The sequence below is a fragment of the Rhamphochromis sp. 'chilingali' genome, assembly GCF_963969265.1.
Source record: "Rhamphochromis sp. 'chilingali' genome assembly, chromosome: 2".
NCBI lineage: Eukaryota > Metazoa > Chordata > Actinopteri > Cichliformes > Cichlidae > Rhamphochromis > Rhamphochromis sp. 'chilingali'.
The window spans coordinates 28,121,939-28,134,226 of NC_137930.1; the positions used below are offsets into that span (position 1 = coordinate 28,121,939).

At 39.1% G+C, this 12,288-nt stretch overlaps 1 protein-coding gene across 1 annotated transcript; it reads left to right on the forward strand.

The window, feature by feature from the left end:
* The first annotated feature begins 451 nt into the window (after window positions 1-451).
* On the forward strand, window positions 452-10,977 carry ak3 (adenylate kinase 3). Its single transcript, XM_080864105.1, has 5 exons — window positions 452-839; window positions 2,297-2,416; window positions 5,962-6,134; window positions 8,890-9,008; window positions 9,582-10,977. The coding sequence occupies exons 1-5, from the start codon at window positions 692-694 to the stop codon at window positions 9,691-9,693; spliced, it is 672 nt and encodes a 223-aa protein (XP_080720231.1). The 5' UTR covers window positions 452-691; the 3' UTR covers window positions 9,694-10,977.
* Window positions 10,978-12,288: the final 1,311 nt, after the last annotated feature.

Here is a 12,288-nt window from a genome sequence, read left to right on the forward strand (position 1 = left end):
TTAATAAACAGAAATTAAACAAAATTAAATTACGATAGCATTTTCGAAATTATTTTTCGTTAACAGACAACAAAGTAAGGAAAACAACCAGTCGTACCATTTCTGCTAATATAATTTAATTATTTGAAAAGTCCCACGTTATTTTTTTTAAAGATTAGTGTGAGGAAGCAAACGAGTCGTCGTCCAACCTAGCGTGCCTGGGCTGCCAGCTAGCCAATCCCCTACACAAGGGATCGGCTCATACAGGATTAAACACCGCCACCTTGCCAGTAAGCTATTTATTCGACCAGTAGACAAATTATATAACGTGTTATACAATAAATACATGTCCGGTAAAGCGCAGTGTTTAAATGGGGGGGTGGGGGTAAGTTTCTCAGCACGCAGGAGAAAGGAGCTCATTTTGCTCGGTGTCCGTCGTCTGAGGGGTGCATCATCTAACCTCCTCTCTCTGGCTGGCCCTGAGCCCGCTGATTGTAGTTCTCATCATCCTTCTCCTCCTCTTCCTCCTCTTTGTGCAAGCGCTGCGCAACATAAAAAGTCCACCGAGTTCAAACTAGCTGCTTAAGACGCGCCCACTCTTTCTTGCGTTGTGCAGTTTTGCAAGGAGAAGGGAGAGTGGATCTGCTCTGCGTTTCATGAGAAGGGAACACTTGTTGTTACTCGATAAAAGTCAGTTCAAACTCGCTTGGACATGGTGCTGCCAAGAGTTATCCGTGCTGTCATCATGGGACCCCCGGGGTCGGGGAAAGGAACGGTGTCTGGGCGCATTACCAAAACTTTTGGACTGAAGCACATTTCCAGTGGGGACATTTTGAGAGCCAACATAAACGCGCAGACCGGTAAGATAGTTTTAGCTCGAGAGGGAGGACACGCTAAGGCATTGCAAAAGCTTTCAGGAGTTTACGTGTCAAACTGAAAGATTTAACTTAGTATTTATCAAGCTTATTTCGCTTAAAGCCACAGCTGGTCGTTACGCACAAAGTGCGAACTTAAAAACGAAACAAGGCAGCTTTTCTGCAATATTCTGATAAGAGTCCACGCCTACAACAGTGTGATTTTTATCTGTCTGTGAAATACTAAACATAGGATACAATTTAAACATGTTGTGTCTTCTCTAATCAAGGTCAGCGTTGTCAGGTTTATACTGCAAACATTTGCGCCAGAGTTACCTGGACCTTGGAGGAAGGCCCGCTACTGCTCAATATCACCTTGGATGTGGCTGAGAGCTGTAAAGATAAGATAGCCGTGAACTTTTGCTTCATGAAAGGAGGAGTTACACATTTGAAGGGAAAGAAAAGGTCTGTTTTTACAGCTGCATGAAGAGAATCCCATGTTGGTTGATTTGGAGTGTGCGATGTGTAATCGTGCTTTAACCGTTAGTTATACTGGGAAAGCCTAAAACATACAGAGTGCAGACGTGCAGGCTTAACTTAATTCACTTGAGCATCTGCCAATCAAAGCAGTTTTTATGCAGTGTGACTGCTCGCATTTTTAAAAGTCAGACTTTTTATTTGATCAAGCGATCCCCCAACGCATTCTGCTTCTTCATTAAATCCGCTTAGAATAAAGCACTTTTGGATTTTGGTCATGAGTACTCCATATAAGTGCCGGCTGTAAAATGCATTTCCCAGCTGGCATCGTCTTTTGGCTGTTGCTTGGCAATGCTTTCGTCTGCTGTCCGAACAAGGTTCACTGTGCAGTCCAAAGAAGAAGAAGTACGAGACATTGAGTAGTCGCTGTGCCACAGTGACTTTTGCACTGTTTCTGATTAGCACAGCAGGTCATTTCTGCGAGGCTTGTCAGGAAATTCCTTTCCTCTGATGGACTCTGGCCAATTAAAGTGGAAGTAATAGAAAAAAGGCTTTCGCTTTAACCTCTTCAATTTGTATTATACACTATACCACTTTTTGCATATTAAGTGTAAATATGCTATGATATTTGCATAATTTTATGTTTTTTACCTTGTAATTCAGCATAGCTTGTCTTTGTACATCTAACATCTGTGTGTCACTGAGTAGCTACACACACTGTTTATAATGATGGAGACACTGCAAACACTGGAAGTGTTAGAATAGCTGAAACATAAAACAGGTTTTCTGGTGTAGATGCATGTTATTAGGCTTCTTTGTCAGGCACATGCAGCCAAATGTTGATGTGGTATCCGTGTTGGCTTTATGAAGTATGGATTAAAAATTGAGGCACGAAGGGAAAATTGTACATTTTCTAACACAAACATTCTTCCTTTCTCTGTCTCATGTGTTGTTTGTTTTTTGTTTTCCTCTCCTGTTTGTTTCAGAGCTGGGGCTGCTAATGAAGTCCTGTATTGATCAGGGTCAGCTGGTACCTGATGACGTCATGTCTCGTCTCATCCTGAATGACCTGAGGGCAATAGATGGCGGCAGCTGGCTGCTCGATGGTAAGTTTTCACAACTTTGCATCAGCACTCGGTTCATCTGGTAAAATGAGTGGTAGGCGATCATATTATCAGCATTTCTAGTTAGGAATTGTTGAATTTGTTCTATAAAAAAATAGATGTAACACTGAAGGAAAGACTTAGACTTTAATTAAATTACTGGCATTGATCGCACCTATGGAACGCCAGGACTGCCATAATGAATTAATTAAATACACCATTAAATAATTAATTAAATGTGGCAATAATTAATTAAAATTGGAATTAATTAATTAAATAAATAGTTATGACACATGTAATTAATTAATTATTGACACATTTAATTAATTATTTATGTATTTCACATTTTAATTAATTATTGACACATGTAATTAATTAATTATTGACACATTTAATTAATTATTTATGTATTTCACATTTTAATTAATTATTGACACATTTCATTAATTATTGACACATTTAATTAATTATTTAATGATATATTTATTTATTTCATTTTGGCAGTCCTGGCGCCTGGCTCTTGTCATGAAATAATTTTATCTGTCAGCCTCACCCATCAAACTCAGGGGGCGGGGTTAACGCTGCCCATGCAGCTTCTCTAACATTTGATTGGTTGCCGTGCAAAGTAAGTCAAAACAGGTCGATCCTAGAAAATCGATTGCTTGTGTAGACTTGGGGCAGCCAGTTATCCCAGAATGCAGATCAAATCACAAGCAGCAATGGTGGTGGTGTAGTTTTAAAATACCCCGTTTTTCTGTCACCAGCTACACTTTTAACAGTGTTTTAGCCGCGAATGTCGCGACGTATGTCTGGTCAGGTTGTCAACATAGAACATGTTTGCAAAAGTGCTCAGATGTTTTCAGAGATTTCACTAGCTCTGCTAACAGTTAGCATGCAGAGTGCACCGAGGGGGTTACGTTAACCGGTTTGTTTACATATTCCACTCTCCGTGTTCCACATGTTGCATTCGCAGATTCTCATTTTCACCGAACGATCGTCTCTTTCCGCCTGGTCTTGTGTCTCTGTGCTTCTGTAACATAAAGAACGAGCTGACATTTTTCTCACGAAACCAGCGATCAGCTCAACAGACCCTCAGTTTACCTGCATGCATCCTCCTCATCATCTGTCAGCTGTTTAACACCTGCTGCTAATTCAAGAAACACGCCTACGTTACCTGGTGATAGTCACAGTTTAACTGGGCAGCCGGTGCTCGATATAACGCAATGTCAGCGCATTTTTCTGCACAAGATAAGTAAATATAGTGTTTTCCCCGAGCGCAGAGCTGCTGGAGCTTGTTTCCTTACAGAGCACTTTATAGGCGAACAGCTTTATCAGCGGCTGATGTCCAATCACCGGCACACAGCTTTCAAACCTCAGCTGAGTTTTAGCTCTCAGTGGTTAAACGCTGGACTTCATTCACTCAGGTTCTGTCTGTCGGGTCACGTTTACTTCGCTGTTTTATTTACAACTGAGCAAATCGGTTTGGCTGAGGTTAAAGTTACGTTTCATAACTGCATAGTTTCACAGACGTTTAATGGTTCACTGGCACATGTGTTAGACTGAACTATCATCTAAATATCATCTGTTTTTTAATAGTTATTCAACTGTATTCTAAGCACCAGCTGTCTGTTAGAATGTGATTTTTTTTTTTTCTCTCTCTGTTGGCAGAGGTATAAAAATGCGCAGGAAAATCTGACATGCATGGCAAACTTCACCGACGATATTTAGGGAGGAATAAACACACATCAAACATAAATGAACCATTTGTCTGTCTCCATAATTGAGAGAATTTTCTCTTCTTATGTCAACACTCTCTCTCTTTTTTTTTGCTTTTTTTTTGCTTTTTCGGTCATGTTATGTTTACCTGTCAAAGGCTTGTTACAAACTATGAAACACATCGTGCAGACTTCTGGATGTTAGAAGAAAACTAATACTGCTCATGAATGAGACTAAAGGCAGGAAGGTGTCCTTTAAAACTAAACATGTTAATAGGACCTCCCTGTTTATATCATAGTTTAAGATATAGCACGTGTATTTCAGTAATAGCCTGCTGAGGCCACTATACGTGCTGGCCTCATATCAAATGTGAAGGCAGACTGAGTCTATGTTTGACGTTTTTTATATCTAATCTTCCTTTTCAAACATTTAAACAGCAGCGAGTCTGCAGCTGAGGGAATACAAATTCAAATTGTCGGAACAGGTTTGCTCGTTTCTTGGATTCATTTGGTGATTTATTAAATGTATAACTGTTATTCTAATCTGCTGCTGAGTCTCTTACACTTTTCTTTATGCTGTATATTTTCACGTCTCTGGAATAGTTGGCAGTTAGATAGTCAGCTGGGAAACTTTGTGTTAACTCATGGAGCTGAGGATATCATGGATATGCTGACCTCGCTGCGTGGTGTACAGAGCGAGGTCAGCATGATTAATATTCACAATAAAAATATTAGCCGAACATCATGAAGTCTGTATATGTTTCATAGTGTCGAACAACCTTTGTACAGTTAAAGCCAGCAGTTACTACATGACAGAAACACCAACGTTATCTCTTTTATGTGTTTATACACAGGTCACGCTGATTACTGAACAAAAACCCAAAGATCAGATGTTAAACAGATTTATTTGCTCTCTCTCCTCCTTAAACATGTTTTTAATGTTAGTTATAATTCAGAATTGGCGACTGAAACACGTAGGACACATAAGAACATCAGGAAATAAAACACCGATAAATATAACCTCAGTAAAAGAAGTCAGCGGGGGTTACTACAGCTGTGTACCGGGGCCTGCGCTTTGTCGGTGGGATTGCTTGCGAGGTGAGCGGGTCTATCCCACGCTTTGCCGTGAGACTGGGACGACATCTCCGAAATCATCGAAGCACTTTTGCAAAGAGGCTGTATCTTGACAAACCGACCAGACACATGAAGATTAAACCACTACATTCTCGGCTAAAAAAAATATTAAAACGGTATTTGGTAACACACAAACAGGGTTTTTCAAAGCTCAGTTCTGTTAGCTTCCACATGCCGGTTGTTGTGTGCTAGAAACAATGGCCACCAGGCCAAAGCAATGGTTTTGACTCGATCAGCGTTAACCCCGCCCCCTGAGTTTGATGGGTGAGGCTGACAGATAAAATTATTTCATGACGAGAGCCAGGCGTCAGGACTGCCAAAATGAAATAAATAAATATATCATTAAATAATTAATTAAATGTGTCAATAATTAATGAAATGTGTCAATAATTAATTAAAATGTGAAATACATAAATAATTAATTAAATGTGTCAATAATTAATTAATTAAATGTGTCAATAATTAATTAATTAAATGTGTCAATAATTAATTAAAATGTGAAATACATAAATAATTAATTAAATGTGTCATAACTATTTATTTAATTAATTAATTCCAATTTTAATTAATTATTGCCACATTTAATTAATTATTTAATGGTGTATTTAATTAATTCATTATGGCAGTCCTGGCGTTCCATACGCACCAACCTTGATTCCTTTTTTGCTTTGCCTAGATTTCCTCTGTCTCTTTCACCAGGTTTTCCTCGTACAGTGTCCCAAGCAGAAGCTCTGGATGTTGTCTACACCTTGGACACAGTTATTAACCTCAATGTACCTTTCCAGACCATCAAGCAAAGGTTGACTTCACGTTGGACTCACCTTCCGAGTGGCAGAGTATACAACACAGATTTCAACCCGCCTAAAGTCCCTGTAAATATCCCTTTCCTATCACTCCCTGATTTAGTTTCTATTAGATGTTTTATACCGTATTTAGCCCAGCTTTGCACACATAATTGCAAAAATCTTAAGTTTCAGATAGTCGGACCAATTTAAGTTTTATTATGGTAAATGACCTGTATTTATATAGCGCTTTACTAGTCCCTAAGGACCCCAAAGCGCTTTACATATCCAGTCATCCACCCATTCACACACTGGTGATGGCAAGCTACATTGTAGCCACAGCCACCCTGGGGCGCACTGACAGAGGCGAGGCTGCCGGACACAGGTGCCACCAGGCCTTCTGACCACCACCAGTAGGCAATGGGTGAAGCGTCTTGCCCAAGGACACAACGACCAAGACTGTCCAAGCCGGGGCTCGAACCGGCAACCTTCCGATTACAAGGCGAACTCCCAACTCTTGAGCCACGATCGCCCCATTATTACTACCGTAATGCAGCATTTCATAAAAATAAACAGACATGGTGTTAGTGATGTCTGGGGCTGTAACTGATAGAACCATGAATTGAACGTCTGCCCATCAGTTTGTGAAACTCAAGCGCACTTGGGTTATGCAGCATGACAATGATTCAAAACGCACCAGCAACTCCACCTGTGAATGTCTATCACTGTACCAAAAAATAAAAGGTTTTGGAGCAGCCCAGTCAAAGTCTAGATTTGAATCCGATTGAGATGTCTTGGCATGACCTTAAACAGGCCATTCATGCCCAAACCCTCCAATGTGACTGAATTAAAGCAATTCTGCTAAGAACAGTGAGCCACAGTGATGTGAAAGACTTGTTACCGGCCATTGTGAAAGCTTGATTGCTGCCAAGTTATTGGGTTTTTGGGGAAGCTTTCACTTTTTCGCACAGGGCCAGGTACGTTTGGATAGCTTTTTTCTTTTCCTTAATGACAGAAGTAATCATTTAAAAACTGCATTTTGTATTTACTCACATTATCTTTGTTTAATATTAAAATTTAGTTGACGATCTGGACCACATAGTGATGCGAACAGGACATGAGGCCATTCAGGTTTCTCAAATTTTCATGAATGTATATATTTGCTCAATAAAGATGTGGAAATTCAGAGTAAAGGATACCAGATTACAGGAAAAACTCCAGTATAAATCTTAGTAAGGTATTTGGCCACCACATGCTACCAGAATGACTTCAGCATGTCTTTGGAAATATGCTGGAAGGATGAATACCAATCTTCCAAGAGATATTCCCTCACTTTGCATATTTGGTAACTCTCCTAAGAGTAATGGTAAACACACTGAGAGCCTTTAATATAATACTTACTCTCTCATGTCAGATTTCCGAGTTTAACTTACTGCCTCAATCAACTGGAATTGCTTGAGGCAGCTAATTCTTTCACCATGTAAATCATTAATTTCTTGCAGAATTGTGGACAACATGTTTACAGTACTCCCTCTTGACCTCAGACGTACCCTTCTGGGACTGTGTCTGCTGTCTGAGTAAACTAAAGACACTGTCATATTCCTGGAACTGTCCGAGCCCTTTTTATTACAGTCTACCCTCCTGAAATGTATAACAGGGTGACTGATCCTATAATGGACGCAGCTGGTAAAAGTTGATGTTTAGATGGTGTCATGGAGCAGAGGTGTTGAATATATCTAGAGTCCTCTCAATCCTCCGACGGTCATAAAATATTGTAAAGAGTTTGGAAGTGTAACCGATCAAAAAAAAAGTGTGCTGTTAAAATAAAAACTAATTGCATTAATACACTTTAATCAAAAAAATCATGTTGAAGGTCAAATTGTACAGGTTCATTAGCAACAAATGTCCGTCTGAAATGAGAATGAAATTCAGAAATTCAAGTTCCTAATAGAACATCAACTACTTCTTAACAAATAAACAACATTTATCCAGATAAATGTCAACCTTTCAGTTCCAGAGAAATGTGAGATGAATAGTTTTAGTTCAGTTGAGGATATTTTATATATGTGAAGGGTTGTTTTTGTTTCCTTTTTAGTTCACAGGTAGAAGATGAAGGGTAACTAAACATTAACCTAAGGCAGGAGATTATAAAAAGCCTTGAGAGTTGTAAGAAAAGAGTGTGAGAGAAACGTAACCTTTGTAAGCCCCACAGAAACGGACAGGTTGCATATCTGAGCACGTCAAATGGGTAGATTTGGGGCGCTGGTCAAGTTCACTGGGTAGAGCTGAGACACAGCGTCTGCCTTTCACACTATTATCATTCCTGACTAATAGCTTGTGGTTCACATTTTTGTAAATCTGTGTTTGTAGTAGAAGTCGCTGTAGCTCAAAGCCTCGCAGTGCTTTCAGCACAGATGCAGACTTGTTTACACTAGCCACCTTCTAGTAATGCTCCCAGATCACTGCAAGGGGGGAAAAAGCATCCTGTGAGGTTTTGGAAAGTAAAGAAGCCAGCCTGCAGCAATCTTTGTAGCTTTCAAATTCTTAAAGTCAGAAATGTGCTTGGCAACATGGGAAATGAACTGAAGGCAGCCCCTTGACACTGATGTCTCTGTCACGTTTCATTCAACACTGATCAAACCCTACAAACGGTTGTGGATTAGTAAGATGATTTCTACTCTGTTCCAACATGTCTCATATTTTTTATGTTCCAACATTTATTGCCTAATATATCTCATTATTAAAGAGCCAGTATGTAAAAGAAGTAACTAAAACCCTCCTTTGCAGCACATAGTAAACATGCACAAAATATCAGCATTAAGACAGATTTCTTTTATCTCTGCAGGGCTTTGATGATGACACAGGGGAGCCTCTTTTCCAGAGGGACGATGACAAACCAGAGACGGTGACACGGCGATTGAAGTCTTACGAAACCCAGACGGAGCCCGTCTTAGAATACTACAGGTAGAGCACCGCAGATACCTTAAAACTTAGTGCCAGCAGTATATGCAAAAATCTCTCTAATACTCACCAAGGGTCCAGCTAAAAGTCAAAAATATTGAACCATGACCTTTTCATCCCTGCGTATTCTTCAAAGCTGTTTGCATGACTGAAGAAAATGCATAAGAACCACATTCCAGCAGCCCTAGCCAACACTGCATCGCATTTTCTCTTTATTAAATCAGGTGACAGATGTATAAATATTTATCTTGAAAGCTTAAAACACAGGCAGGAAAATTCATGGATCTTATGTTCTGTTTCTGGGCCAGGAAAATGTATGACTGTTTCCTTAAACCACAGAGATGCTTTTATCCAGTGTCCCACTTTCCACTATAACCACATTGCCTAAAAGTCTGTCATTTGCAGGAAGTACAGATAATAACAGACTGAGAATAGAAGAAGATGCAGATTTAATGTTTAAAATAACTTGTTCTGAAGTTTAGGAGCATTGCCAGCTGATTAATAGATGTACATGGATTTCTAAGTTCAAATGCTGTTATTGAAATCTGATTTGTTTTGTTTGTTTTTACCCTCCAGGAGTAAAGGTGTGCTAGAGACCTTCTCTGGGACAGAAACCAATAAGATATGGCCACACATTGAAGTTTTCCTTCAGAGAAAATTGGCTTCAATCAATCAAAAAGTTGAATAGAAAGCCTGAGAAGAGTTTATCGACAGAAACCACTGTGTGCATTGTCCAGTCAAAATGCCACTTTTGCATTAAACAAAGGGAGTAAAATATTCTGAATGTTTTAAAACAGGGATAACACTCATCTTACGTGTACAGGAGTACACGGCAGTAAAATGGCACTTAATACAAAACATAAGCTTATAGTAGTAATTTTTCCACAATGTTGACATTGGTTTTTGAACGTCTCAGGTTGTGTGCAAAATCTTTTAAACAGTAGTTGTTAGACTTTGCACAGATTGCCTCTTCACTCCATAGTGTGCCTTTTTATGAAGCAAGCAGAAAACTGAGTGACTCCAATATTAAGGTTATTAACAGTAAGTGAAGGCTGCGTTTGCAGAGTATAACAGCTTGACGTGTGCCGGTGAATGCAGCCAGTTTTTAAGGAAAGTGTAAAGTCTTTTCTAATTATAATCATTACTTCCTTTCTTGTTTGATTCTGATGAATAAGAATGGGCACACACTACAAGACTGACTTGTTGTTTTGTTTTTTATTTTTTTGTTGTTTTTTTTGGGGGGGGGGGGGGGGGGGTTAAACATGAGAAATCCCCTAAAAACAATATGGTGGGCTCTTTATGTTTTTGCTTTAGCATTGCTTTTCCAGAACTGCCTTGCTGGGTTTGTTTTCCATGCACTAGGCAGCTACCCCAAAGGGAAATGTGCCACATTCTACAAATTACTGTAAATTCACTTTTGCACTCAAGTGCCTTTTGCTGCTTTTGACAATAAACGAGGTAGTTAAATGAATGTAAATGATTTTGATCGTAGTGGACCAGATTAAATGACCAGATCACATTTCTTATGTTATTTCTTTTTAATTAATCAGAAAAAAGCATTATTGTGGAACAGCCTCTTTAGCTAGTCTTAAGTGATGCTCTTAAATTCTGCCAGCTATTCCTTGTTGTCATTGACTGATATTAGCCATTTAATGTGAATGTGACAACTAAAAATATATAATTATACAGTTTGTACAAGGCTTCTGTGCTGCTTCTGTCTTGTTTGGGAGATGTTGCAGTACTTAAATATCATCTGCTGTGTTGTTGTTTCTTTTCCCTCTTGTTTTTGCACTCTTTTCTTAAAGTTTCTCCGATATTGTTAAAAGCCACAGAAATGCAAACCTACCTTGAACTGTACTGTACAGATCGATGCAGCAAATGTTTCCTGTGCGTATTCCGAAACACTTGAAGATAATGTTTGAAGGCGTATCTCCTTTCATAGGTGACTCACAACTATGTTTATAAATCATAATAAATGTCTTACCTAGATTCCTGGTCATTTTGGGTTTTTTTTATACATACGACTATAAGACAACACAAAACACCCCATCAAGCACTGTATGCAGGCTTTTTCCAAAAACAGTCCTAAATTCATTGATTAGAACACAAGACTAGTCACTTTTCTCCCTCCTTTCTCAATGATTTCAATGCAAACACAAGTTTATAAGTTCCACTGTTTTCATCTCAAAGACATTATTTGTCACTTCCACTTAAGCCTAGTCTGGTGTAAGTGGGATAATATCTAGAATTTGTAAATTATTTTTAATCAAGCTTGCATCAGACTGTAGTCAGAGCTCCGATATGCAACGCTGTCACTAAGTGTTCAGTTTTGGAGCAGCCTATATCTAACTGAGATGCTTTGGCAAGGGTATTTTTCTCTTTCACGCGTTTTATGATTTCTCCCATTCTTCTACAAGTCTGCCTTTATCGTGTCATTGATCTGTGATGTGCCAGGTGTTCACTTCTGCAGACTAGTTGAATCGCTTGTAAGGTTCTCAGTTTTTCTATTTTCTTGTTTTCGTGTTGATAGGAAGACATTCAATATATAAATGTAAACTTTTCCCAACTCTTCCTGTGACTTCATTTATCTTGTGTCTCATTTTGTAATATTTAAGAAATATTCTCCAAGCTGCAAGTTCATTTTAAAGCTTCAAAGGTATGTATAAAACAAAAGGATGTAAGGTTGTTACCAGCTCATATCTTAGTACTTGTCCCTTCCCTCCAACTCTTTAAAAAAAAAGTTTCTGACAAATTCTGAAGACCAACTTTGTCCAAAGGCTTTCATTTGCAGAATTGTCAACTAGTTTTATGTCTGCTATCATGGCTTGTACATGGGGTCCTACAGTTTTCCTGTCCTCTCTGTAAATTGTAGACTGCGTATACAAAAAAAGAGGCCTTCATTATGTTGCACAGTAGGAGACCTTTAAATTAGGTCAAGCCAAGCCTCCTACCAGTTATTGTTCTCAATGATTTTGCTCCTAAATAACTAAAAAGAACAATGAATGTGGAAAGTCAAACCCCGGCATCGACAGTACTCACTGTGCAACTTGTCTGTCGGGTTGGCAAGAAATTTGGCTGTGCTATGCTAACAGCAGTCAGTATTATGATGAGCTTCTCGCCTGCAGCAAGACGAGCAAGGCACAGTTGTCTGGCAAGCACACGTCTTTCCACTCAAACCTCCTCTTTCTTTCCGTCGTCCTTGTAAATGGTAAATGGCCTGTATTTGTATAGCCTTGTCTTCAACCACAACTCCAGAACTGACTGTCTAAATATTTACTGGACT

Coding starts and splice junctions, on each gene's coding strand:
- ak3 (XM_080864105.1), top strand. CDS start 692: ATGGTGCTGCCAAGAGTTATCCGTGCTGTCATCATGGGACCCCCGGGG. Junction 2,417..5,961: donor CGGCAGCTGGCTGCTCGATG/GTAAGTTTTCAC, acceptor CTCTTTCACCAG/GTTTTCCTCGTACAGTGTCC. Junction 6,135..8,889: donor TCAACCCGCCTAAAGTCCCT/GTAAATATCCCT, acceptor TTATCTCTGCAG/GGCTTTGATGATGACACAGG.